Here is a 23,836-nt window from a genome sequence, read left to right as displayed (position 1 = left end):
AAACATCAACCATCCATACTTCTGATCTTCTGATCTTCTGTCCTGGTGGGACATTCTGAGTTCCCATTTCATTCATTTATTAGCATGATCATATGCCAACCTGAGGGGAAGCATTAGGGAGCATTTAAGAGCAAACCTACCCCCTAAGGTTTGTGGGATCTGGACTAAGAACACAAATTGATATATATCACATGACTATTAAATTTTATACATTAAGCTAATACATTGTTAAATAAAACATATTCTATTCTCCTGCCTTGACAAATATGCCTTCATAGTGACCAGGAAAGCAAATTCAAATTTAGAACTCTCAAAATTCCTCAGGATTCTGCACTGGAAAGTAGTAACATGAGGAGAGTCTGTCCTTGACCCTCAGCAAATGTCCCTGATCTTCCAACCCCCAGCTCCACCCTGCACAAAAAGGGGCCTCAGCCTATAGGATTGTGACACCTAGGCCATGGTCATACTCTCACAAACAGCTGCCATCTGTTTACCTAGGCTTATATAGGCCATGGTCATACTCTCACAAACAGCTGCCATCTGACTACCCCTTAGATCTAGAGGTACCACCTATCAGAGATATCACCTTCCCTTGAAAGAATGGACCCAAGGGTAAGATCCGTGAACATGCTGAAAATACAACTGGGACCATGTGAAAAGGAAATTCTGAAGTGTCAGGTACCTAAGCACAGACCAGTGGGATCTGGGAGGTATGTTCTTTGCCCTATGGGTCCCTTACACTGTGGGGAGTACAGCTGGAGAAGGGCCAGAATAGGGTTCTATTAACAGTGAGGCCCAGGTCAGAGCGCCTCTTACTCAGTCAAAGGGTCATTGTATAACTAATGGACCTACCTTTAAGAAAGTCACAGTATCTTGAGATGTAAATAGGCTCAGATGTGGCAAATGCTGTATTTATCAATCCCCTACTATTTGGTAGCAGTTGAGAGAGAACATTACACTCTAAAAGAAGATCATATAGGGGCGCCTGGGTGGCTCAGTTTTTGGGCATCTGACTTCAGCTCAGGTCATGATCTCAGGGTCCTGGGACTGAGCCCCATGACAGGCTCTGTGCTCAGCAGGGAGTCTGCTTCTCCTTCTCCCTCTGACCCTCCCAGAGGGAGAACCCTGATTGGGTTCTCTCTCTCTGGCTCACCGTCCTTCAAATAAATAATATATTTAATAAAAAATAAAGAAAAAACACAGATTCAAGACTTGGACTTCTGCCTACCATCTACTCTCTCAACCTCCACCAAAAAAAAAAAAAAAAAGCTGATCAGCTTAACCATTTCCACCTCTTTCAATCCTGCCTACTAATGATCTAATTATCATAGCAGAATGCAAATATCCAACTCCTCTTAGTCTACACCTTTGAGAACTAAAGGGAGAAGGAAGAAGAGGTCAACTGGAGTCAGAAAAAAGACTAATGGACCTCTGGAATAGCAACACTCTTTGGAACATCTTTGTTCTTCAGGTATGAGTAGTACCTAACTTAAAAATTATTCAGAATATGGTTTTTAAAAGGAGGGGGGAAAGGTGTTATATTCAAAGCCCATTTCCAGGACAGAATTTGCTGAAAAAAAACAAAAACAAAAAAACATCTAGAGTAGGCAGGTATTGAGTGAGGGTTAAGGTGATTAGGAGGAATGCTAAAGAGACCAAGTTTATCTACAGGCCTGCTAAACGAGCCAGATTCCTAACTCAGCCCCCTCCATTACAGCCTGTTAACTGAAGCAAATTCAAGGCAAGACACCTCTCAGATCCATTTCAGACTGGCATGCCACCAACTTGGAGATGAATGGAATCAGAAACAAAAGGCCTTATCATCATGGCAAGCATACGAAGATAAAGGCTAGAGAGATACGGCAAATTTTATCCTAAGAGTATAGATGCGAGACTCACCCTGGAACTCTGTAGATAACTGGTTTTACTGAGTAAAAAAGGCCTCCTAATTCAACTTACCTGGACAAAAAAAATAAAGTGCTTGAAAGATGTATTGAGATGTGCTTCCTCCTGAAGCTGGATCACAGGGTCGAAATGCTGATGATAAATGTGAGCATAAACCCTAAAGAGGCGTTTGAGGATAGTTTTTGCCACAGACATGAAATTCTTCGGGAATGGGACACCTAATAAATAGATAAATAACCCTCTCTATTAACAAGAGACAAGAACAAGGTAGTATGAGTTTACCAACAAATGGCAATATAAAGTAACAAGACGAAGCTCAAAAGTATTTGTGAATTATTACCAAATACCCACTGTACTTTTCAGAAGTTCTCAACATATCATGAATGAAAATAAACCTCAAAAGTTCCATGGAATAAGCCCCTTAAGTCTCTTATATACCTGCCACTTCAAAACGTGAAATAGATTTATGCCTAAGATGGTAATGAAGCTAAAACTCACAATTACACCCTCAGATTTCTTAACATCAAGTCTCAATATAAATATTCGTTAAGTACAATGTACTAACCTAACCATGTTCAGTTTTGTTTACAAAGCTTGCAATATGTTTTTATATTTTCTTGATGGAAATTATTTCATTACAACTCCAGGTCTACATTTATTCTGAAATTAGCTGCAGTTCCTCTCAATGAGGCTCATTGTTTTATGAATAAGAGCACTTTTATAGCAATTAAACAATTACAGACTAGAAAAATGAAAAATTCCATGTCCTTTGTTACACTGGCTAAATGAACCAAATTGGTAATACACAAGCCAAATCCTAATACTACTGGATTCAGTGTCATCACATTGCCTACCATTCATTTAAAAATATTATAGGTACCAGGGCACTTGGCTGGTTCCGTCAGCAGACCACATGACTAGGGGTTTTAAGTTCAAGCCATATGTTGGGTGTAGAGATTACTTTTAAAAAAATCTTAAAATATATATAGAGAGAGATCACAAGGAAACACAAGACAAACCAAGATGAAAGGACACTATATAAAATAGATGCTTATATTCTTTGAAAAGGTCAGTGTCATCAAGGACCAAAAAAGAATGAAGTACACATATTCCATATTTTAAAAAGTTACAGTAACATGACAAACAAATGTCAGAGATTTTCTTTTGCTATGAAGGATATTATTGGGAAATTTTGAAAAATCTGAATAAGATCTACAAATTAAATAATACTCTTGTATCATTGTTAAATTCCTGATTTTGATAGTTATACTGTGATTTCCTAAGAAAATGCACACTGAAGCATATTTGGATAAAGAGACATCATGCTTAGGAAAATGCACACTAAAGCATATTTGGATAAAGGGACATAATGCATGCAACTTACTCTCAAACAGTTCAGGAAAAAGAAAACATGAAGTTGTGGGGAGTGCAGAACGGGGTGGGGGGGAGAACAGGGATTCTTTGCATAATTCTTGTAAATTTTCTAAAAGCCTGAAATTCAGTCAAAATAAAAAGTCACAAAATATATTATGGGAGATAAAAGGAGAGGGCACTTAACCAAAATGATTATGAGGTATATAAGTAAGGCAGTCCTAAAAAACAGCCTCTTATTACAAAGGCTCCAAAGTAGTTAAGACATTCAATAAATGTGTTTAAAACAATCCATAATAACAGCAACTATTTACATTGCTGTCTCCTCTACCACACCCTTCTTCCAAACTCTAAAAGCATAAAATATACTAAAAAAGTTGTCTGTTGATAGAAGAACAAATTCTTAATTTTCTCAGAAAACACGTTATAAGAAGTTTTAGAGAGTAAAACCATATGAATTATCTAGATGTGAATAATTTCTACTTGAAAACAAATATAATTTCCTTAAGAGTAAATATAAAAAAAGCAAAAGTCACTCAAAGCAGGTAACAGGCTAACCTCTCAGATCTTGTTTCTTCTCACCTAGCTTGATTTCACAGTGTATAAGATTCACACTATCATTATAAACTCAAACTCCCTCTTTGCCACAAATACACTGTAAAACTGGAAATAAGTAATATAAGCTTGTTCCCTAAACAAGAAATGGATATGACCGTGACAGATGATACTGGCTGCCTATCCGGTATACAGTCTCTTTTTTCTATAACACAGGCCAAATTTTGTTATTATCCAAGATACACTGATATTCTCATTTAAAATTACAGGGAGGTTTAACTTAATATTCATGATAAACTCTGGTATGAAAGAGATAAAATAATTTTAAATGTAAACAATTAAAAATATTTTGATACCTATAGTAGTCTAGAGAGCCAATAAGCTCTAGAAATATATAAAACTAGATAAATAATGGATTCCAATTACACAAAACAATTATACCAATTTTTGATGGAAATAATGTCTCATCATCCAACTGGTCCTGAACCCAAGTCATCAGGTAATCAATATACTTTGGTGCAGAGCACTTAATAGGCTTCTTTATGTTTGTTCCATCTGCCCAATGATACTCATATCTGTATTGGAAAGATAATAGGAACATAAAATATCAGTATATACTTATAAAAATGTGTATTTTTTAATTATATATGTATGTATATTATGAATGTACACAGGACACACGTTTTAAACAATCTGCTCCTAAAAAATAAATAAATAAACAAACAAACAAACAGTCTGCTCCTCTAAATAAAGATATTTGGCATTTAAATTTAGAGTTTTTAAACTGTTACTGGACTATTTTGCATTTATCATGATCCAAACTAAGCAGATCCCATCAAACTCATTTTTTTGTAAGCTTTTCTTTAGATACTGTATTTATATTTTAGAATCATACATTGCCATAGTAGAAAATCTAGCTAACTTCCTACTTTGCTTCTCTGATAACCTTCTTTAACCTTTATGGTTGTTTTTCTCCTTCAAAAAACATATCTCCTTATGCAATACAATTCTTTTAATTTGAGACTTTAAATTTTGGATTAAGGAGAGAGAATTAATATGGAAGCTCCAAAGTAAGATGTATGAAGAGGAGAATGAGTCAATATCTGAGTACATTTGGTTGAAGAGTTAAATAATGTCTTTAAAGAAAAATGGCAGGGCACCTGGGTGGCTCAAGTGGTTGAGCATCTGCCTTTGGCTTGTGTCGTGATCCCGGTATCCTGGGATCGAGTTCTACATCAGGCTCCCTGTGAGGAGCCTGCTTCTCCCTCTGCCTATGTCTCTGCCTCTCTCTATGTCTCTCATGAATAAAAACAGAAAATCTTAAAAAAAAAAAAAAAAAAAAAAAAGGAAAGAAGAAGGAAGGAAGGAAGGAAGGAAGGAGGAAGGAAGGAAGGAAGGAGAGAGAAGAATAAAGAAGAAGAAGGAAGAAGAAGAAGGAAGAAGAAGAAGAAGAAGGAAGAAGAAGAAGAAGGAAGAAGAAGAAAGAAGAAGAAGAAAGAAGAAGAAGAAAGAAGAAGAAAGAAGAAAGAAGAAGAAGAAAAAAAGATGGCAACCCAAATAAAGATACCTATAGGATTTGGGTATTAACAGAACACTATCCTTTGATATAAACATTTAATGTACACCTACCACATGAAAAATACTTTATCAAAGAATACTGTTCTTGATCAATGGACACTAAAATGAAAGATACTTTCCATATTGTATCATACAGGAAAACAGACTGGAGAGAGGCTTGTAAATGAGTAGCTAACAGTTTAACAAAAATGGTAATAGACTTATACACACCCCACACCCACACACAAAAACAACTTGATTTTTAAGATAAGAAATAAGCAGGCAGCCCTGGTGGCTCAGCGGTTTAGAGCCGCCTTCAGCCCAGGGTGTGATCCTGGAGACCTGGGATTGAGTCCCACATCAGGCTCCCTGAATGGAGCCTGCTTCTCCCTCTGCCTATGTCTCTGTGTCTCTGCCTCTCTCTCTCTGTCTCTCGTGAATAAATAAAATCTTAAAAAAAAAAAAAAAAAAAAAAAGATAAGAAATAAGCACACAGCTGAAACTCCAAAGCATAAAAATCTCTAAAACTACCATTTTGTTTTTTAGTTTCCAAAAGATTACTTCTACCACTTTGAATCAATTTTGTTGTTCTAACCTTGTTGCAGTCTGAACTGACAAAATGATAGGTCAGTGAGTCTAACAAAAAAGGTGAAAGAAAATATAACAGAAAAAATACAGAGTACTTTAAATGATGAAAATTATCTTGAAATCGGTTAAATAAGGAAGCTTTCCATTCTTACACCTAAACAATAAACCTAAACACAATACACCTGAAAAAACATTCTAACAGCACGTCTTACTGCCAACCCTGGGCAACAGGACTGACTGTCAAGTCTACTTTGAAGGTCTCCAAAAGGAGATTCCCCAACATTTGGCATTCTGTTCCACTGTTTAATCACTCTCACAGTCAAGAGATTCTTCCTAAATTAAAGCTAAAATCCTGAGGGAGACTTAAGTTTGTTCTCGTTCTAGGAGACAGAGACCACAAATGGTGGAACTTTTAGCATCATTATTCTTCACTTAAAGACAGGGATTCATCCATGTTTTCTCCCACATATTAAGAAATCTTAACATTTTTGCCTTCCATCCCAATCATATTTTTCATTTTGTTAGTGATAAGGTGTTACATATTCATTTTTAAATGCAGAAATCAAAAGCAGACACAGTTGACCTAAAAATCATTTCCAATATTCTGAAGCTTTTTAAAACATACTTTGAATATGCTAGTGTTTTTTGAGAAATAAAACTACATACTGCTTATACTTCTACAGTCTAGAACTATGATTTCCTGATCCTTTTTTTTTTCTTTTTTCATGTTTCTACTTAAGTGACTTCATCCTGTAACTCTATTTTACCCACATTGATTTTTTTATTCCATTTTGACAGATCATTCTCTTCGAAATGTATTTCTGTCATCATGGTATGAACGGCAAAATATTCATCATTTCTTGGTTAATAATAACAAAAAATAACTGACAAAATCCTCTGAGCCATCACTTAATAACACCCTGCACAGAGCCTATACTAAGCTACTAACAAATGCCTCTCCTTGGTAAATCCCAAGCATCATCTGCTAACAACAGCAAAGCACAATGACCACTGCATCTTGTCAGCCCTAATAATGGACAAAACTTAAGATTCTCAAAATAAAAAAAGGAAGGAAGGGAGGGAGGGTAAGTAGGAGAGGAGGGAAGAAGGGAAGGAAAGAAAGAATAAAAGGATGAAAGAAGAAAAGAAAGATCATTTTTTGTTTTTGTAGTATCGAGAGCCTGCATCTGTCACTTTGAAGAATTATGTATATTCTTCCTAACTAGCCATTTAGTTAAGGTTTCTGTGGGGAAAGTGATCACAGCAGTATTCTAAGTGGCAGTAATCCTCCCTAGTTCACAGGAACAGGATATTGGTATAATATCAGAAAACCTCACAATAAAATACTAGTCAATTTCAAAGGGGTGGGGAATGACAAATTTGAAATAAAGAAACCTTGCAGATGCTAAGATGATAAAGTAATCAGGGTTAGCATCACCAATGATGCGATGGCTGACATTATATGCCCCTTGATATGATTCACTGAGAAAAAAATTATGGTGTCCTGTCAAGAATGCATAGCCTAAATGTGGTCATAAGGAAACAGCAGACAGACTAGACTCTGCAGGGGTTCCCAAGATCACCCCCAGGTATGATGATCTGCTAAGAGGTCTCACACAACTCAGCATACAGTTGTACTCAGAGCTATGATTTATTATAGTGAAAGAACACAAACCAAAATCAGCAAAAAGAAAAAACAAATGAAGCAAAATTCAGAGAAAATCAAGCACAAGTTTCCAAGAGTCTTTTCCCAGTGGAGTCACAGGGCCACACTTAAATTCCTCCAAGACTCAGTTATGGTAACACATGTTAAATAATGTCTAGCTAGTAAGCTCATCAGAGACTCAATGTCCAGGTTATATTTATTGAGGATGGTCAAGTAGGCATCTTCTGGGTGCAGGCACCTAATAAAATTCTAGATTCCCAGAAGGAAAGCATTAACTATACTGTCTGTACAAAGAGTTTAAGCACTATGAGCCAGTCTTAACAGTTAGGAAGGTGGGAACTCTTCTGAAAACCAAGTTCCCAGTTGCTATCCATGGATCAGTTTTGAATATAGGCCTTTCAAGAGGTCTGCTTTGTTAACTCTTTTCTATATAAAGGGCAATACCAGAAAAAGATTGAGGAATTATTTCAAACTGAAGGTACCTGAAGACGTAAGTCAAATAAATGCAATACATATTCCTAGATAGGATCCTGGATCCTGGACCAAAAAGGGAAAACTAAGATACTGTTGAAGCAGTAATGAAATGTGAATGGGGTCTGTGGACTGGAAGGAGTGACTTGGAGGGTTTTGTATACTGCTTATGTAGAAGAGTACCCTTGCTTTTGGGAAATCCACGGTTGAATATGAAGGGGTAAAGAGGCCTTACTGTCTACAATTTGCTCAAAAGGTTCAGAAAAAAATACTGTTAAGGAGTATACACACAGAGTAGGTGACAAAGCAAATACAGTAAAATGTTAATAACTGGGCAATCTGTTGTGAAAGAGATATGGGAGTTCCTTGTGCTCTCTGGCAACTTTTCTGTACACTTAAAATTATTATAAGTTTCAAAGTTTGAAATAGTCTGAAAATAAGTTCTTTCAGACAAATTACCTTAAGAAATATTCAAATCATATTCTTTTCAACATCTTTGATGATGGCAAACTTTCAGGCCTCTTTAAAAGAACTGGATTCCAAGAAACATCTAAACTCGTTTGGAATTAATTTGAAAGACAAGGCAGACAACTCCAACTAGGTAATACTTTGCTCAATAGGTGAATTGGTTTAAAAAAAAAAAAAGAAAGTAAAGTAGGACTATGAAGTACTAAAACTGCATCTCCTGGGTAGTTAGCAATCTGACTCTGACACTCCAATTTATAAGTCACCAAAAGTATTCTACAATAATTGATTAGCAAACTAAGGTCACAACTTATAATGATAACACTCCTAAGCATGAGTAAGTTTGGGCAGTGTTGTTTTGGTTTGATATTTCTATCTTGAATGTAATGGGGGTATAGGATATACTTTATAAAAAAGCACTAAAAAATTAAAACTTCCCTGTCTTTATGTCTTATAAGTATCAATTAATATTTCTTATAATAAAATAATATTTTGTTATTATTGTATGTAGCAAGTAAGAGTAGTGGCACTACAATCAAAGAGACATGGATTTCAATACTGGTTCTGCCTACTTACAGATAATAATAGGTCCTTGGACATGTTACTTAACTTTCTCAGTCTCCATTTCTTTTCTTACCTCTTAAGGTTGCTATATGAAATAAAAGATGAAATGCATGAAAGGCTTAACATTTTAGGTGAACACTAAATAAATTGCACCAGTCATTGTTATTATCAGCCATAAAAATAATAAAATCCAGTTTCAAAAATTTATTGATCCAAGCAAACATTTACCAAGTGCTAACTAGGTGGCAGGCACTGTTCTTACATCAAAGGGGATTTAAATGAAGAAGGAATCTAATAAGTTAAATAAGACACGTGTAAATAGTAGTACTATAACAAAGAAGTGTAATCACAATGACAAAGAAGCTAAATAGACCAAATTTAGTCTGAAAAAATCAAAAAGTTTCATAAACAAGGAAACATTTGATGTGGGCCGTGCAGATGGGTAAGATTTCTTGAAATATTACCAAAAAATGATTGGAGGGAGATGGGAAGAAAAGAAAAGTATCCAAGAGAATAATGGAATGTGCAGGTTTTCAGAGTGTAAATAATGGAGGAAATAAGCATTTCCAGTAATCTAGTTTGGATTGACCAGAGGAGATTCATAAGCAAACTTATACTAGGAGGGCAATAAAGCTTGGGCTAAGAAATCTGGACTTTAATATATCAGTCATTAGTGAACCACTGACGGAGATCCTAAGTAGAGAAATTATATGGTCAGAAACTTCTTATCTAAGAATTTTTAAGAAAAAACGAGAATTAATCATGAACCGTGTCTTACTTTGGGCCAGCTGACATCACTGGACAACTTTCCTCTGTACAGAAATCTGTGATTGTTCCATAAAGCATATTAATCTGATTGAAGAAATCCACAGCTGCAAAGTAAAATATCAGTTATGAGTAAAAAATTAAATTTTAATTTTACTCAAGCAGAATCCTAGATTTATCAGTGTTCTTTCTTCTACAAAGAAGAGATGAAAAGTATACACAGGAATTACAATATTTGGCTACTCTGAAATTAGGGGCTCTGTTTATTAAGTGACTCCCTTAAGAGGGTTAAAAAAAAAAAAAGCACAGCGTGGGAGAAATCCTTTGCAACACATATAACCAACAAAAATTTGGGGGCACCTGGGTGGTTCAGTCAGTTAAGCAGCCAATTCTTGATTTCAGTTCAGGTCATGATCTCAGAGTTGTAAGATGGAACCCCACATCAATGTGGAGTCTGCTTAAGATTCTCTCTCTCTTTCTCTGTCTCTCGGGCAGCACCGATGGCCCAGCGATTTGGCGCTGCCTTTGGCTTGGGGTGTGATCCTGGAAACCCGGGATCAAGTACCACGTCGGGCTCCCTGCATGGAGCCTGCTTCGCTCCCTCTCCCTCTGCCTGTGTCTCTGCCTCTCTTTCTGCCTCTCTTTCTCTGTCTTGTCATGAATAAATAAAATCTTAAAAAAAAAAAAAAAAAGATTCTCTCTCTTTCTCTCCCTCCCTCCACCTCCACATACACACCCTCGCTCATATGCTTTCTCTCAAAAAAAAATTTTTTGTATTCAGAATATATATAAAGAATTCCTATGGATCAAAAAGAAAAAGACAACATAGTAGAAAAATGTGAGACAGTTTTTTTTTTCTTTAATTTATTTATTCCTGAGAGAAAGAGACAGAGAGAGAGAGAGAGTCAGAGACACAGGCAGAGGGAGAAGCAGGCTCCATGCAGGGCGCCCGACGTGGGACTCAATCCCGGGTCTCCAGGATCAGGCCCTGGGCTGAAGATGGCGCTAAACCGCTGAGCCACCCGGGCTGCCCTGTGAGACAGTTTTGAACCAGCACTTAACAAAAGAAGTTTCCAAATGGTCAAAAGCACATGAAAAGACATTGGCAATCATGGAATTACACATTTCAGTGATAGTGGGATGCCATTCCATAGCCATCAAAAAAGTTAAAATGTATTTGAAATACAAAGCTAAGAATATCCAACATATTCTAAAAGAACAAGATGAACATTAAAATTTATAAAGCACAATGAAGAAAACACTGTGGTCTTAGTAGACCAATGGAACAGAATGGAGACCAGAAACAGGTGAGTTTAGAATAAACAGCAATCACAGAAGCATATTAGTTTCAGGTGTACAATACAGTGATTCAATAATTTTAAACATTATTCAGTGCTTATCACATAAGATGTACTCTTAATCCTCTTTGCTTATTTCACCCCTCCCCCAACCCACCTCCAGAAATATATATATATTTTTTTTTTTTTTTTTAAAAGATCGTATTTATTGGGATCCCTGGGTGGCGCAGCGGTTTGGCGCCTGTCTTTGGCCCAGGGCGCGATCCTGGAGACCCGGGATCGAATCCCACGTCGGGCTCCCGATGCATGGAGCCTGCTTCTCCCTCTGCCTATGTCTCTGGCCTCTCTCTCTCTCGCTCTCTATCATAAATAAATAAAAACTAAAAAAAAAAAAAGATCTTATTTATTTATTTGAGAGTGAGAGACATAGTACAAACATGAGCAGGAGGAACAGTAGAGGGAGAGGCAGAAGCAGAGGGAAGCAGGGAGTCTGATGCAGGGCTGATTCCAGGACCCTGGGATCATGACCTGAGCTGAAGGCAGAGGCTTAACTGAGCCACCCAGGCGCCCCCACAAATATATTTCTTAAGAAGAATACAAAAAGGACTAATTGTAAAGTAGAGCTTTCTATGTTTCACTGGATTTACTCCTAGGTTTTTTATATTTTTGATGCTATTTATAATTTTTATATTGACTCCACTAGCAATCTTATTAAATTTACTTATCAGTAATAATAATCTTGGGATAGTAATAACAATCCTAATATTTTTGTTTTCAACATTCATTTTTATTGACTATGAATGAATATGCTTTCTTCCAAGAGAAATTAAGAACACAATCCCACTGGGGCACCTGGGGGGCTCAAGTTAATTAAGCATCTGACTCTTGATTTTAGCTCAGGTCATAATCTCACAGTGGTGAGATCGAGCACCACACCAGGCTCTGCCCTGGGCATGGAGCCTGCTTAAGATTCTTTCTCCTCCTCTCCTGCCCCATCCTGCTCACGTGAAAAAAAGAAAACAATCTCACTTATCATTGCACCAAAAATAATAACATGCCTAGGAATAAACCTAACCAAAGAGGTGAAAAACCTATACTCTGAAAACTATAAAATTGATGAAAGAAATTAAAGATGACATAAAGTAACAGGAATGTCTTGGAAGGATATGGATTGGAAGAATAAATATTGTTAACATGTCTATGCTACCTCAGATCAATTTAGAGATTTAATGTGATCAAAATACCAGAGAACTAGAACAAACAATCCAAAAATCTGTATGGAACCACAAAAGATCCTGAATAGCCAAAGTTATCTTAAAAAAGAAAAGCAAAGCTGGACATATCACACTTCCAGACTTTAAGGTGTATTACAAAGCTGTAGTAATCAAAACACTATGGTACTTGCACCAAAATAGACGCATGGATCCATAGAACAGAAGAGGAAACCCAGAAATAACTACACAATTATATGGTCAATTAATCTCTGATGAAGCAGGAAAGGATATGCAACGGGAAAAAGATAGTCTTTTCAACAAATGGTACTGGGAAAACTAGTCAGCTGCGTGCAAAAGAATGAAACTGAACCACTTTCTTACACCAAAAACAAAAGAAACTCAAAATGGATTAAAGACCTAAATATAAGACATGAAACCATAAAAATCCTAGAAGACAGCACAGGCAGTAATGTCTCTGACTTAGAGGAGAGCCACATTTTTCTAAATATGTCTCCTGAGGCAAGTGAAATAAAAAAAATAAATAAATAAACTAATGGAACTACAACAAAAGAAACAGCTTCTACACAGCAAAGAAAACCATCAACAAACTAATAGGCAACTACTGAATGGGAGAACATATTTGCAAATGCCATATCTGATAAAGGATTTGTATCCAAAATATATAAAGAACTAAAAAATTCAACATCCAAAATATAAATAATCCAATTAAAAATTGGGCAAAACACATGAACAGACATTTCTACAAAGACATATAGATGGACAACAGACACGTGAAAAGATGTTCATCATCACTTATCACCAGGGAAAGACAAATCAAAACTACAATAATCATCTCATACCTGTCAAAATGGCTAAAATCAACAAGAAACAACAGCTGTTGGCGAGGATGTGGAGAAAAGGAACCCTCATGCACTGCTGGTGGGAAGGCAAACTGACATAGCCACTGGAAGACAGTAAGGAGGCTCCTCAAAAAACTAAAAATAGAATTACCATATGGTCCAGTAATTCCACTACTGAATATTTACCCAAAGTATACAGAAATACTAATTTGAAAAGATATATGCACCCCTATGTTTATTGCTGCATTATTTACAAAAGCCAAAATAAGGAAGCAACCCAAGTGTCCATTCAAAAATGAATGGATGAAGAAGACATGGTGTGTGTACATGTATTTCATTATATATATAATGAGATACTACTCAGCCACAAAAAAGAATGAAATCTTACTACCTGCAACATGGACGTATCTACAGAGTATAATGTTAAGTGAAATAAGCCAAAGACAGACAAATACCATATGGTTTCACTCATATATGGAATTTAAGAACTGAAATCAAAGAAAAGAGACAAACCAAGAAACAGACTCTTAAACTATAGATAACAAACCAGTGGTTGCCAAAGAGGAAGCAGTGGTGGAGGATGGAACAGGTGAAGGGCATTAAGAGTACACTTATCCTGATGATCAGTGGGTAATGTACAGAATTAGTGGAACACTCTATTGTACATCTGAAACTAATATAACACTGTATGTTAACTACACTGGATTTAAAATTTTTTTAAAAGTCTGCCCGAAAATACAAGAGTATCTCATAAATGTATTTTACTAATTTCATAAGATCACTATCAAACTGCCTTAAAAAAAAAAGCATAATACAGACAAATAACTGAGTATGCTACTAAAAGAGGCAATTTAGTATAGTGGCTAAAATGTAGATTCTACTTGTCATGATAAGCAACAAGTGATATATGGAGCTCTGAATCACTATACTGTATACTTGAAACTAATACAACGCTGTATGTTAACTGGAATTAAAATTAAAACTTAAAAAAGAAGTGTAGTCTCTAAAATTCTAAAATATATTTAAGCCCAGGTTCTATTATTTGATAGCTGTATGACCTAGGCAAATAACTAATCTTTCTGTCTCACCTTATCTATATTAAACTGAAATAATAATAGTAACTACATCACGAGGCTATAAAGATGAAATAAAAATAATCCATATAGAAAGGATAATAGACATAGAATTAGTGTTCCGTAAATATTAATTGCTGCTGTTATTTTTTTTCCACTGAAGATGGTAAATCTATGCTTTGTATTATAAGGGGAGATAAAGATGTCATAAAATTCCATATTCACAAATAAAATAAAGGCTAAAGTGGATTGAAGTATCACTATACTGTGACATTAGGTTGCTAACTAGATCCCTGAACAGACAACAACCCAACACTCACCTACAATGAGGCTACTAACCTAATGTAAAGTCTACTGAGACACAGGCTACTTACTGTTCACTGCAACCCATTCATTTAGATCTTCCCCTTCAGGAAGCATGACAGCCATCCGGAGATTGCCACTACCAAGTGTAGCTTCTGCATGCTTTAAGAGCTCATATTGGTGAGAACCCTCTGGAATGTTCTTCTTTGGTTTAAACGTTTTAGAGGAGCGGCTACCACTATAAATAGAAGAGGAAAAAAAAGAACCTCAGTATTTAAGGCATGACTTTCAACAAAATATACTCTATTGTACTACTGAATAAAATAACATTGAGGTGATCCTAAAGTCTACAAATAAATAGACCTAAACTGTACTGGCTGCATTAAATCCCAGCAAAATAACTGTTAGAGCCACAATTTTGATACCCAAAACTTCTACAAACCTTCTTTACATTCCCTAAGGCAACTCCTAAAGAGAAAAATAATTTCTAGCTATAATTAATCCAGTTTTTCACAATAAATTAATGACTCGGGGGCAGCCCCAGTGGCTCAGCAGTTTAGCGCCACCTTTGGTCCAGGGCATGATCCCAGAGATCAGGGATCGAGTCCCATGTGGGGCTCCCTGCATGGAGCCCGCTTCTCCCTCTGCCTGTGTCTCTGCCTCTCTCTCTCTCTCTCTCTCTCTCTCTCTCTCTCTCTGTGTGACTATCATAAATAAATAAAAATTTAAAAATAAATAAATAAAAAATAAAATTAATGACTCAGGATTATAGGTTGTAATCAATAAAAACAAAAAGTACTTCTGTGATTGTTTTTGGTCATTTCATTCCTTTTCACCTCTATTTTAAGTCTCTCATCCTACTACAAATAATTTATTTACTTCATTAAAGATACAGTTTTATGTCAATAAAACACAAAAATCCTAGACTGAGAAAGAGAAGTTACATGTTCTGTTCAATTATAGGAAGCATCAGCAATCTTAATCAAGAATTCCACAGATGCAGATAAATAGCTAGACATTAATAAGGTTGACTTACTCAAATTTCTGAATTTGTGTGGATACATACGTGCATTTTTTATTTTTTTACGTGCATTTTTTAAATGGATCAAATGAAACTAGTCTTAGAAAAGGTCTTAAGAGTTTTTAAGAGGTGGATTCTTCTGCTAATGCTATCAAATTCTTATCAACTGTATTATATCCCAGTCATCCCTTCTCAACACTTCCCTCTTCTCTTCATATAAAAAGGAACAGTTAAGAAAGAATGAATTAGACAAGGCTGGGTAAGTGGAAAGTCTGTAAAGTTTAATGTTACTAAATCCATATCACCAAAACATTCAGACATGTGAACTTATGAATATGAAAGGGGAATTCCAAAAAGAACACATGAAAATAGTTAATATTCTCCAAGCTCTCCACAGCTTTTCACTTACTACCCTCTTCTCCCAAGCTTACCCCCGTGATCTCTCCTGTTTTCCCCAAGATAAAGGGTACTTCTCAATGCTGCTTACATATTATAGTCATCTGATGCGCTTTCAAAAAGTACTGAGGATTCCTGAGAGAATCTACCAGTCAACCCAAATATCCAATTCAAATTACAAGTATTTTTCATTCTAAGGCAATGGCATTCTCCTTTACACCGAAGTCTCTCCTCAGGTGTTCAGTTGGAGTAAACTGAGGTTCCTCAACTCTAACACTGCCTCCTCTCCCTGCCAGTATTTTTACTTAACAAGGTAAAAGCCCCAATCAGACATTACTACTCTGCTTAAAACCACTCAGTGGTTTTCCAGTGATCTCAGATCAAATCCAAATGTCAAACATTAGACACAGGCCCAGGACCAATACTAGAGTGCAGAAACTCTTCTTCAGTTTAACCAGATGATGCTTTAAACACCACAAAGAAGTTTTAAAAATTACACTTTGGGTTTTTTTGGTGCTTTTGCTATATCAAGGCTCAGGTGATCTAATCCTAATTGTGAAGCTAGACTGGAAATTAAAAAAAAAAAGGTTCTATTTCTCATTTTGCTATTTTCTTATGTTACTTAGGAAACCACAAATTATCATCTATTCACTTTATTTTGTTTTTTGAAAGCCTGGAAAATAACTTTTTACAAAAGGGTACAATTTAAGAGATGAGATAATGTTTATAAAATGATTTTAGTTCCTTGCAAATTGTGGACTCCCTTCTCTGTTTCTTTTCACATACATTCAACTTCCAAAATGTTCCTAAGCCCTTTAATTTTCTTTCTCTCTGACCCTTCTGCTTTATTCAGGCAGAATAACCATTTCAACATATATGTTTAAAATATTCTTTTTAAAGACCATATTCAGCTTTTTCAACTGCTACCTGAAACTTTTACCAGTATCCACCCTACCCTGGAAGAGGTGATCAATATTGCCCCCCATTCCTAGGTCAAAAGACCAACTGACAGAGTCCTCAAGTTGAAAAGAACAAATATGAAAGCATATACACAAAAGTCCTCATCAACAAGTACAAATTCTTATAATAACAATGTAAGGCCAAATGCATATATCTCACAAGGCATTTTAAGACATTTGATGCAAATATTCACAAACATTTTCTTTTTTTTTTTAAGATTTTATTTATTTATTCATGAGATACACACAGAGAGAGATAGAGAGAGGCAGAGACACAGGCAGAGGGAGAAGCAGGCTGCATTCAGGGAACCCGACGCAGGACTTGATCTCAGGTCTCCAGGATCATGCTCTGGGCTGAAGGCGGCGCTAAACCGCTGAGCCATCCAGGCTGCCCCACAAACATTTTCAATAACAAAAAGTATGTTGTCCTCCCACCCCATCATCTGTTTCCAGAAGAAATCTGTGTATCAGGAGAATCTCAGGAGAAATATCTTGTGTATCCTTCCAGAGAGATACATTTCTATGTCTAAATAAGCATAAGAATGCTTGGGCCTGTTTTGTTTTTACACAATTGTTGCATGCTATAAGTATACTCGTATGTATTTTTCACTTAATATATCCAGGAGATGGCTGTATATTAAGATAGAAATAGATCTAACTTATTCTTTTTAAGAATGATTAGGTACCCAGAATGACTGGCTACCTGGGTGGCTCAGTGGTTGAGCGTCTACCTTTGGCTCAGGTTATGATCCTAGAGTCCTGAGATGGAGCCCCTGCTTCTCCCCTCTCTGCCTATGTCTCTGCCTCTCTGTGTCTCTCATGAATGAATAAATAAAATCTTAAAAAAAAAAAAAAAAAAAGAATGACTAGGACTTCCTCATATAAGTGTATAATATAGTATAATATATGTATATTTTTAAGATTCTATTTATTTGTTTATTTGAGAGAGACAGAGAGGATGAGCAGAGAGGAGGGGCAGAGGGAGAAGCAGGCTCCCCATGAGCAAGGAATCTGATTGGAGCTTGATCCCAAGACCCTGGGATCTGCCTCTCTCATGAATAAATAAAATCTTTAAAAAAAGAAAAAATCTCCCTTATAACTAGTCTTCCAATTTGATCTACCTTTTGTAAATTTGAACGGCATTATTTATTTCCTCTTTGAGAACCTAAAGAATAGATTAGCCCCCATAGTGACACCTAGGTTAGTTCCCACAAACCATTATTTCCTACCATCTCAACACTGTCACATCTATCATTACCCTTAATTTTTAACTTTTTTGTCCAATCGAACTATGAATGAGGTTGATACTTTCAAATTTGGACAGGAGAATCTTAAGGCTAAAGGAATTGGGGCAGGGAGGAGATATATAGAGAACTCAAAACAGGGGCACTGGTAAAGGTTAGAAAATAGGTATCTGTATATTTTGACACTGGAGAATGTCAATTATCTTGGACAAGTTATTAGCATTACGAAGCCTCAGTTTCCTCATCTATAAAATGGGAATAATAATATTCTACCTTACTACTGAACTCTGTGGTAAAAACTATACTAATATTAATTCTCTTTGCTCCACCCCTAGGTACCAATCTGTTATTTGTATCAGTAGCTCCTTCCATAGGTCTAATCCAATACTAAAGATCAGGTACTTGATAAATACCTGTTAATTGACAGTTCCAGTGAACTTCAGGCTAAGAACTCCTACATCTGGATAGCAATGATGATGATTAATATCAACTAGCATTTACTGCAGGTTTTGTGCTCAGAAGTATTTTACATGCAATATCTCATTTAATCTTCTTAATTCTATTATGTAAGGCTATTATTTTATTTTATGGATAACAAAACTGAGGCTTAAGGTACTTATGTAATTGGCTCAAGATTATAAGAGTGTAATGAGCCAGAATTTAAGTCTGGGATTTAAATCTTTAAAGTCCATTCTTGTACCTGCTACCCAAGACTACATGATGCTTCCATTATCTTCTATCCAATTATTTCAAACAACTTTCTTCCTAAATCAGCACAGTTTAATCAAGCCACTTATGGAACACAAAACTAATTCACACTGAGAGAGTTATCACTTAGGCACATTTTTAAAACAATCTTCAAACTACTTAATTCCATTTCCTCCTCATACTTATTCTAATTTATATGAATACTTAGAACTCCCATTAAGGAAAAATAAGGGGATCCCTGAGTGGCTCAGCGGTTTAGCGGTTTAGCGTCTGCCTTCGGCCTAGGGCATGGTCCTGGAGTCCCTGGATCGAGTCCCACATCGGGCTCCCTGCGTGGAGCCTGCTCCTCCCTCTGCCTGTGTCTCTGCCTCTGTTTATGTCTCTCGTGAATAAATAAAATCTTAAAAAAAAAAAAAAAAAAAAAGGGAAAATAAAACCCTGCCAGATAGCAATTTCTCCTAAAGGTTGCCAAACATACCAATGCTTTCAGAAAGACAGATATGTACCAGCAAAAAAAATGTTAGAAATTACCAAAATCAAGTAGAGCATGTTCTAAAAATAAAGCTATAGGCTAAAAGACAATCTTCATTCAAGAAAGTTAACAATGTGAACAAACATAAATAATTACATTTCTGCCTAACCCTAACATTCTTTTTTTTTAAAAGATTCATTTATTTATTTTGGAGAGCAAGACAGGGCATGCACACAAGCAGGGGGAGGGGCAGAGGGAGAGAGAGAATCTCAAGCAGGCTCCGTGAGCAGCACTGGAGCCCTACACAGGGCTGATTCCAGGACCTCCCAGGTCATGACCTGAGCCAAAACCAACTGACACATTCAACTGACTGACTGAGTCACCCAGGTGCCCCATGCCTAACAGTCTTTCTAAGTGACTAGTATGAGTGGTACTATTGCTATCATTAATGTTAGAGAGTAAAAATCCTTAACATTGCTAGAAAGAAAGAAAGCTAACAGCAGACCAGAAATTGAGGAATTCTGGTAAGATTAAAAAGCTGATGAGAAGAAAAAAAAAAAAAAAAGCTGATGAGAATATACCTGAAACTAGGAGGATATTATATATCATTTATACTTCAATAAAAAAAATAGATTTAAAAAAATGTTGATGAGATACAGTGACAGAGAAGCCTAGAAAACCTAGCCTAGAAAATGCCCAGTGATACCTCCTATAACAAGAGTGAATCCTGAAAATACTATGCTAGTGAAAAGAACCCAGACACAAAATATCATATTTTGTATCATATATTGTATGGCTCCATTAATTATTTAAGATTTTATTTATTTATTTATTAGACACAGAGAGAGAGAGGCAGAGGCATAGGAAGAGGATGAAGCAGGCTCCCTGTCATGAGCCCAATGTGGGACACGATCCCAGGACCCCGGGATCATGCCCTGAGCCAAAGGCAGATGCTAAACCACTGAGCCACCCAGGTGTCCCTGTATGACTTCATTTATATGAAATGTCCAGAATAGATAAATCTACAGAGACAGAAAATAGGGGCTGGAGAGGAAGAAATATAAGAGTGACTACTAATGATACATGTTTTTTTCTGGGGTATGACGAAAATGTTCTGGGATTAGATAGTTGCGATGGCTGTACAACTTTATTAGTATACAAAAATCCACTAAATTGTATAGTTTAAAGGATGAGTTTTATGGTGTGTGAATTACAGTTCCATTTTTTAAAAATAATCTTTATTATTAAAAAATAATGCTTCTCATCACCTCAATAAGTCAGTTTCTTTCATCCATTTATCCACTCTTGCATTCTGTCTTCCAAAGAACATATTCGGACCACCATCTATATTGTAAGTAGCACTGTTTTAAGCCCTGAGATGTAACTTTGAACAAGAAAGACCCTACTCTCAAGGTGGGAATAGAAAGAAGAAAGATTTCAATATTTGGAGGTAGAACCAACAAGATTCACTTTTGGATTTCATGATTTATGGAGAATGGTGAAGAATCAAGGAGGATTCCTATGGTTTTTTTTTTTTGTCTCAAGTAGGTAGAAGATGGGTCATTTATTGAGACAGGTTTGGGGAGATGAGTTTTAGACATGTTAACTTGAGATACCAGACATTCAAATGGATATGTTAGGTAGGCAGTTGTATTTATAAGACTCAGGCTCAGAGGAAAGATCAGACTAAAGATAACTAATAATTTTGATATCTTCACTGGTTAGCACAGTGTCAAAAGATACTCTAGTATATTAGTAAATGAGTATTTTATAAGCTGTGAGATGTCCTATAGTAGTAAAAAAAAAAATTGTTTATGATTTAGCCCAGGGCTTCCAAAACATCTTTAGTCATGGGAACTTTTTTTCCATATTTTAACATCTTGCTCTTTAACACATTATTAGGGAATATTTCACCAGTATATTAACCTGCTAACTGGGATGCCTCTCAGTATAGAGCAGATTCACAACACCTACAACTTTACAAAGTATAATTCAGTGACTTCATATAAGACCAAGCAGATGGTTGGTCAAGTCACTATTTAATGCCCCATAACATTTTATAATGTAATCCTTAGAAAATAATAAAGCACTTCACACACAAAGGCCAGTTAGTTTCTATACCTGTGAAGTGACCTAAGGCATTATCTCAGCTATAGGCAAAGACACTAAAGTTTAATCACTCATCTCCGATCACCCGCTGAGCTTTTGAGTTGTATACAAGCTGCAGTTTCTTTTGCCCAGCACTAAATTCATTGTTCTAGTCAGTAAATAGGTACTGAAACCCCAAGAGATTCTAGGAAGTGCCCAGAGTCAAATGTCTGGGTGATTTCCATGCAACAGCAGTGATTCCATTTTCAGAATCCTATACAATTTGCTGCACTGTTAAAAGGAAGAAACAGAAACTTCCACGTGCAAAGTTCAGAATGAACATCAATCTAGAAACTAAGTTGGCAGTAATTCCAAATATACTGGTATTTCAACCAAGAAACACCTAGAAAGCTTAAATATCACTTCTTGTATAAAATTTTTTCCTAACCTCCCAGGAAAAACTCCGTTCTCTCTTGTGTTTCATTGTAGCCTAAAGTACCTATAAACACCTTATATGTGTATTTTTGTGTTTGTTCTCTTTTAGATAGTATACTGGAGATGACATCACCAATTAGGCAAGACCATTATGACAATTAAATGAGTGAATACATTTAAAGCATCTAAGTTTTAAGGTAGCTATCACATAACATATGCACAGTACAGGAATGGACAGATTTAAATTGTTCAGTGAACAAATGACTATATGTATATGCACATTTACATGCACGTATACATATTTGTACATGTATAAATAAAACACCAATCCTCACTTTATCCTTGTCTTAGTCCATTCAGGCTGCTGTAACAAAATATCACAGATTGGCTTATAAACAACACAAGTTTAGTTCTCACAGTTTCAGGGGTTCAAGATGAGGGTGACAGTATTGTCAGATACTGGTGAAGGCCCTCTTCTGGGTTGCTACCAGCCCACTTCTCACTGTATCTTCATATGTGGAAGGGGCTGGGGGTTTTGTGGAACCTTTTTTCATAAGGGCACTAACCCCAATCATGAGGGTGGAGCTCTCATGACCTAATCACCTCCAAAAGGCCTCATCTACAAATACCATATATCGGGCATTAGGAGTTCAACATATAAATTGGGGGAACACATACAGACCATAGCAATTTTACTTCCACACTTATATTAATCCATAAAGAGTCAGCTCAAAACATTCCCTATTTGTTTACATTTTACACTAGGATGTGAGTTACTCAAGAATATAAATGTCTAAGTCACCCATGAATTCCAAGTACCTAATATAGAGCTTGATACCTAATAAATGTTTATTTATGTTTATTTAATTTTAAATAATGATGTTTAAAGGGGAGAAAAGCTTCTTACTGCAAAGGGAACAACTGCTCCCAATATTAAAGAAAAAAAACTGATCTATAATCTTTATTTGGTACAACAACTCTAAAAGATTTTAATTGCAACAAAAGAAGTAGCAGATGGGGGCACCTGGGTGGCTCAGTGGTTGACTGCCTTTGGCTCAGGATGTGATTCCAGGGTCCTGGGATCGAGTCCCGCATCGGGCTTCTTGCGGGGAGTCTGCTTCTCCCTCTGCCTCTCTCTCTCTCTGTCTCTCATGAATAAATAAATTTTTTAAAATCTTGAAAAAGAAAAGTAGCAGGTGGACTGGGGTTAATTCCTAATCCTGATACCAAAATTTCATTTTCAACCTTGGACCCTTTGTAGTCCTGCTCTACTTAAACCTTGGTTTAAAAACTGGTCAATCAAGGGCAGCCCCAGTGGCGCAGCAGTTTAGTGCCGCCTGCAGCCCAGGGTGTGATCCTGGAGACCCAGGATCCAGTCCCACGTCGGGCTCCCTGCATGGGGCCTGCTTCTCCCTCTGCCTGTATCTCTGCCTCTCTCTCACTCTCTCTGAATGAATGAATGAATGAATGAATGAATCTTTAAATAAATAAATAAAAACTGTCAATCGGGCAGCCTGGGTGGCTTAGCGGCTTAGTGCCGCCTTCAGCCCATGGCGTGCGTGATCCTGGAGACCCAAGACTGAGTCCCACATCAGACTCCCTGCAAGGGGCCTGCTTCTGCCTCTCTCTATGTCTCTCATAAATAAATAAAATCTTTAAAAATTAAAAAAAAAAAAAACTGGTCAATCAAAGCAAGACATCTCAGCAATTTTAAACAAGCTTACTCCTCCCCACTGAGGGGAAAGGGAGGGAGGATGTAGTTTTTATACTTTTTTTATTACTGAAATATAACTGACATACACTGTTCTATTAGTTTCAGGTGTACAACATATCAATTCAACAATTCTATATGTTACTC

The 23,836-nt window shown here is 36.4% G+C and overlaps 1 protein-coding gene and 1 long non-coding RNA gene across 7 annotated transcripts in view; one reads left to right on the top strand and one right to left on the bottom strand.

Moving 5' to 3' along the window:
• MOB1B (MOB kinase activator 1B) overlaps positions 1-23,836 on the bottom strand; it is a 58,148-nt gene that overhangs the window by 8,817 nt on the left and 25,495 nt on the right. For all 4 annotated transcript variants that reach the window (XM_025435575.3, XM_049093049.1, XM_035712453.2 and 1 more), the window contains 4 exons: positions 14,727-14,893; positions 9,921-10,014; positions 4,273-4,406; positions 1,960-2,123 (listed from right to left, as the gene is read on the bottom strand). In XM_025435575.3, the coding sequence (XP_025291360.1) occupies positions 1,960-2,123; positions 4,273-4,406; positions 9,921-10,014; positions 14,727-14,893 (559 nt within the window). The remainder of the gene's footprint in view (positions 1-1,959; positions 2,124-4,272; positions 4,407-9,920; positions 10,015-14,726; positions 14,894-23,836) is intronic.
• Positions 511-1,989, top strand: LOC112652120 (uncharacterized). 3 transcript variants are annotated; one of them, XR_003131251.3, is made up of 3 exons: positions 511-710; positions 1,335-1,471; positions 1,718-1,989. It is a non-coding gene; the product is annotated as an uncharacterized LOC112652120 (long non-coding RNA). The 3 variants fall into 3 exon arrangements; XR_003131253.3 differs by having other exon boundaries at positions 512-710; positions 1,332-1,471; XR_003131252.3 differs by having other exon boundaries at positions 514-678.

The sequence above is a fragment of the Canis lupus genome, chromosome 13, assembly GCF_003254725.2.
Source record: "Canis lupus dingo isolate Sandy chromosome 13, ASM325472v2, whole genome shotgun sequence".
Classification (NCBI taxonomy): Eukaryota; Metazoa; Chordata; class Mammalia; order Carnivora; family Canidae; genus Canis; species Canis lupus.
This window is presented reverse-complemented; position numbering and strand designations above follow the sequence as displayed.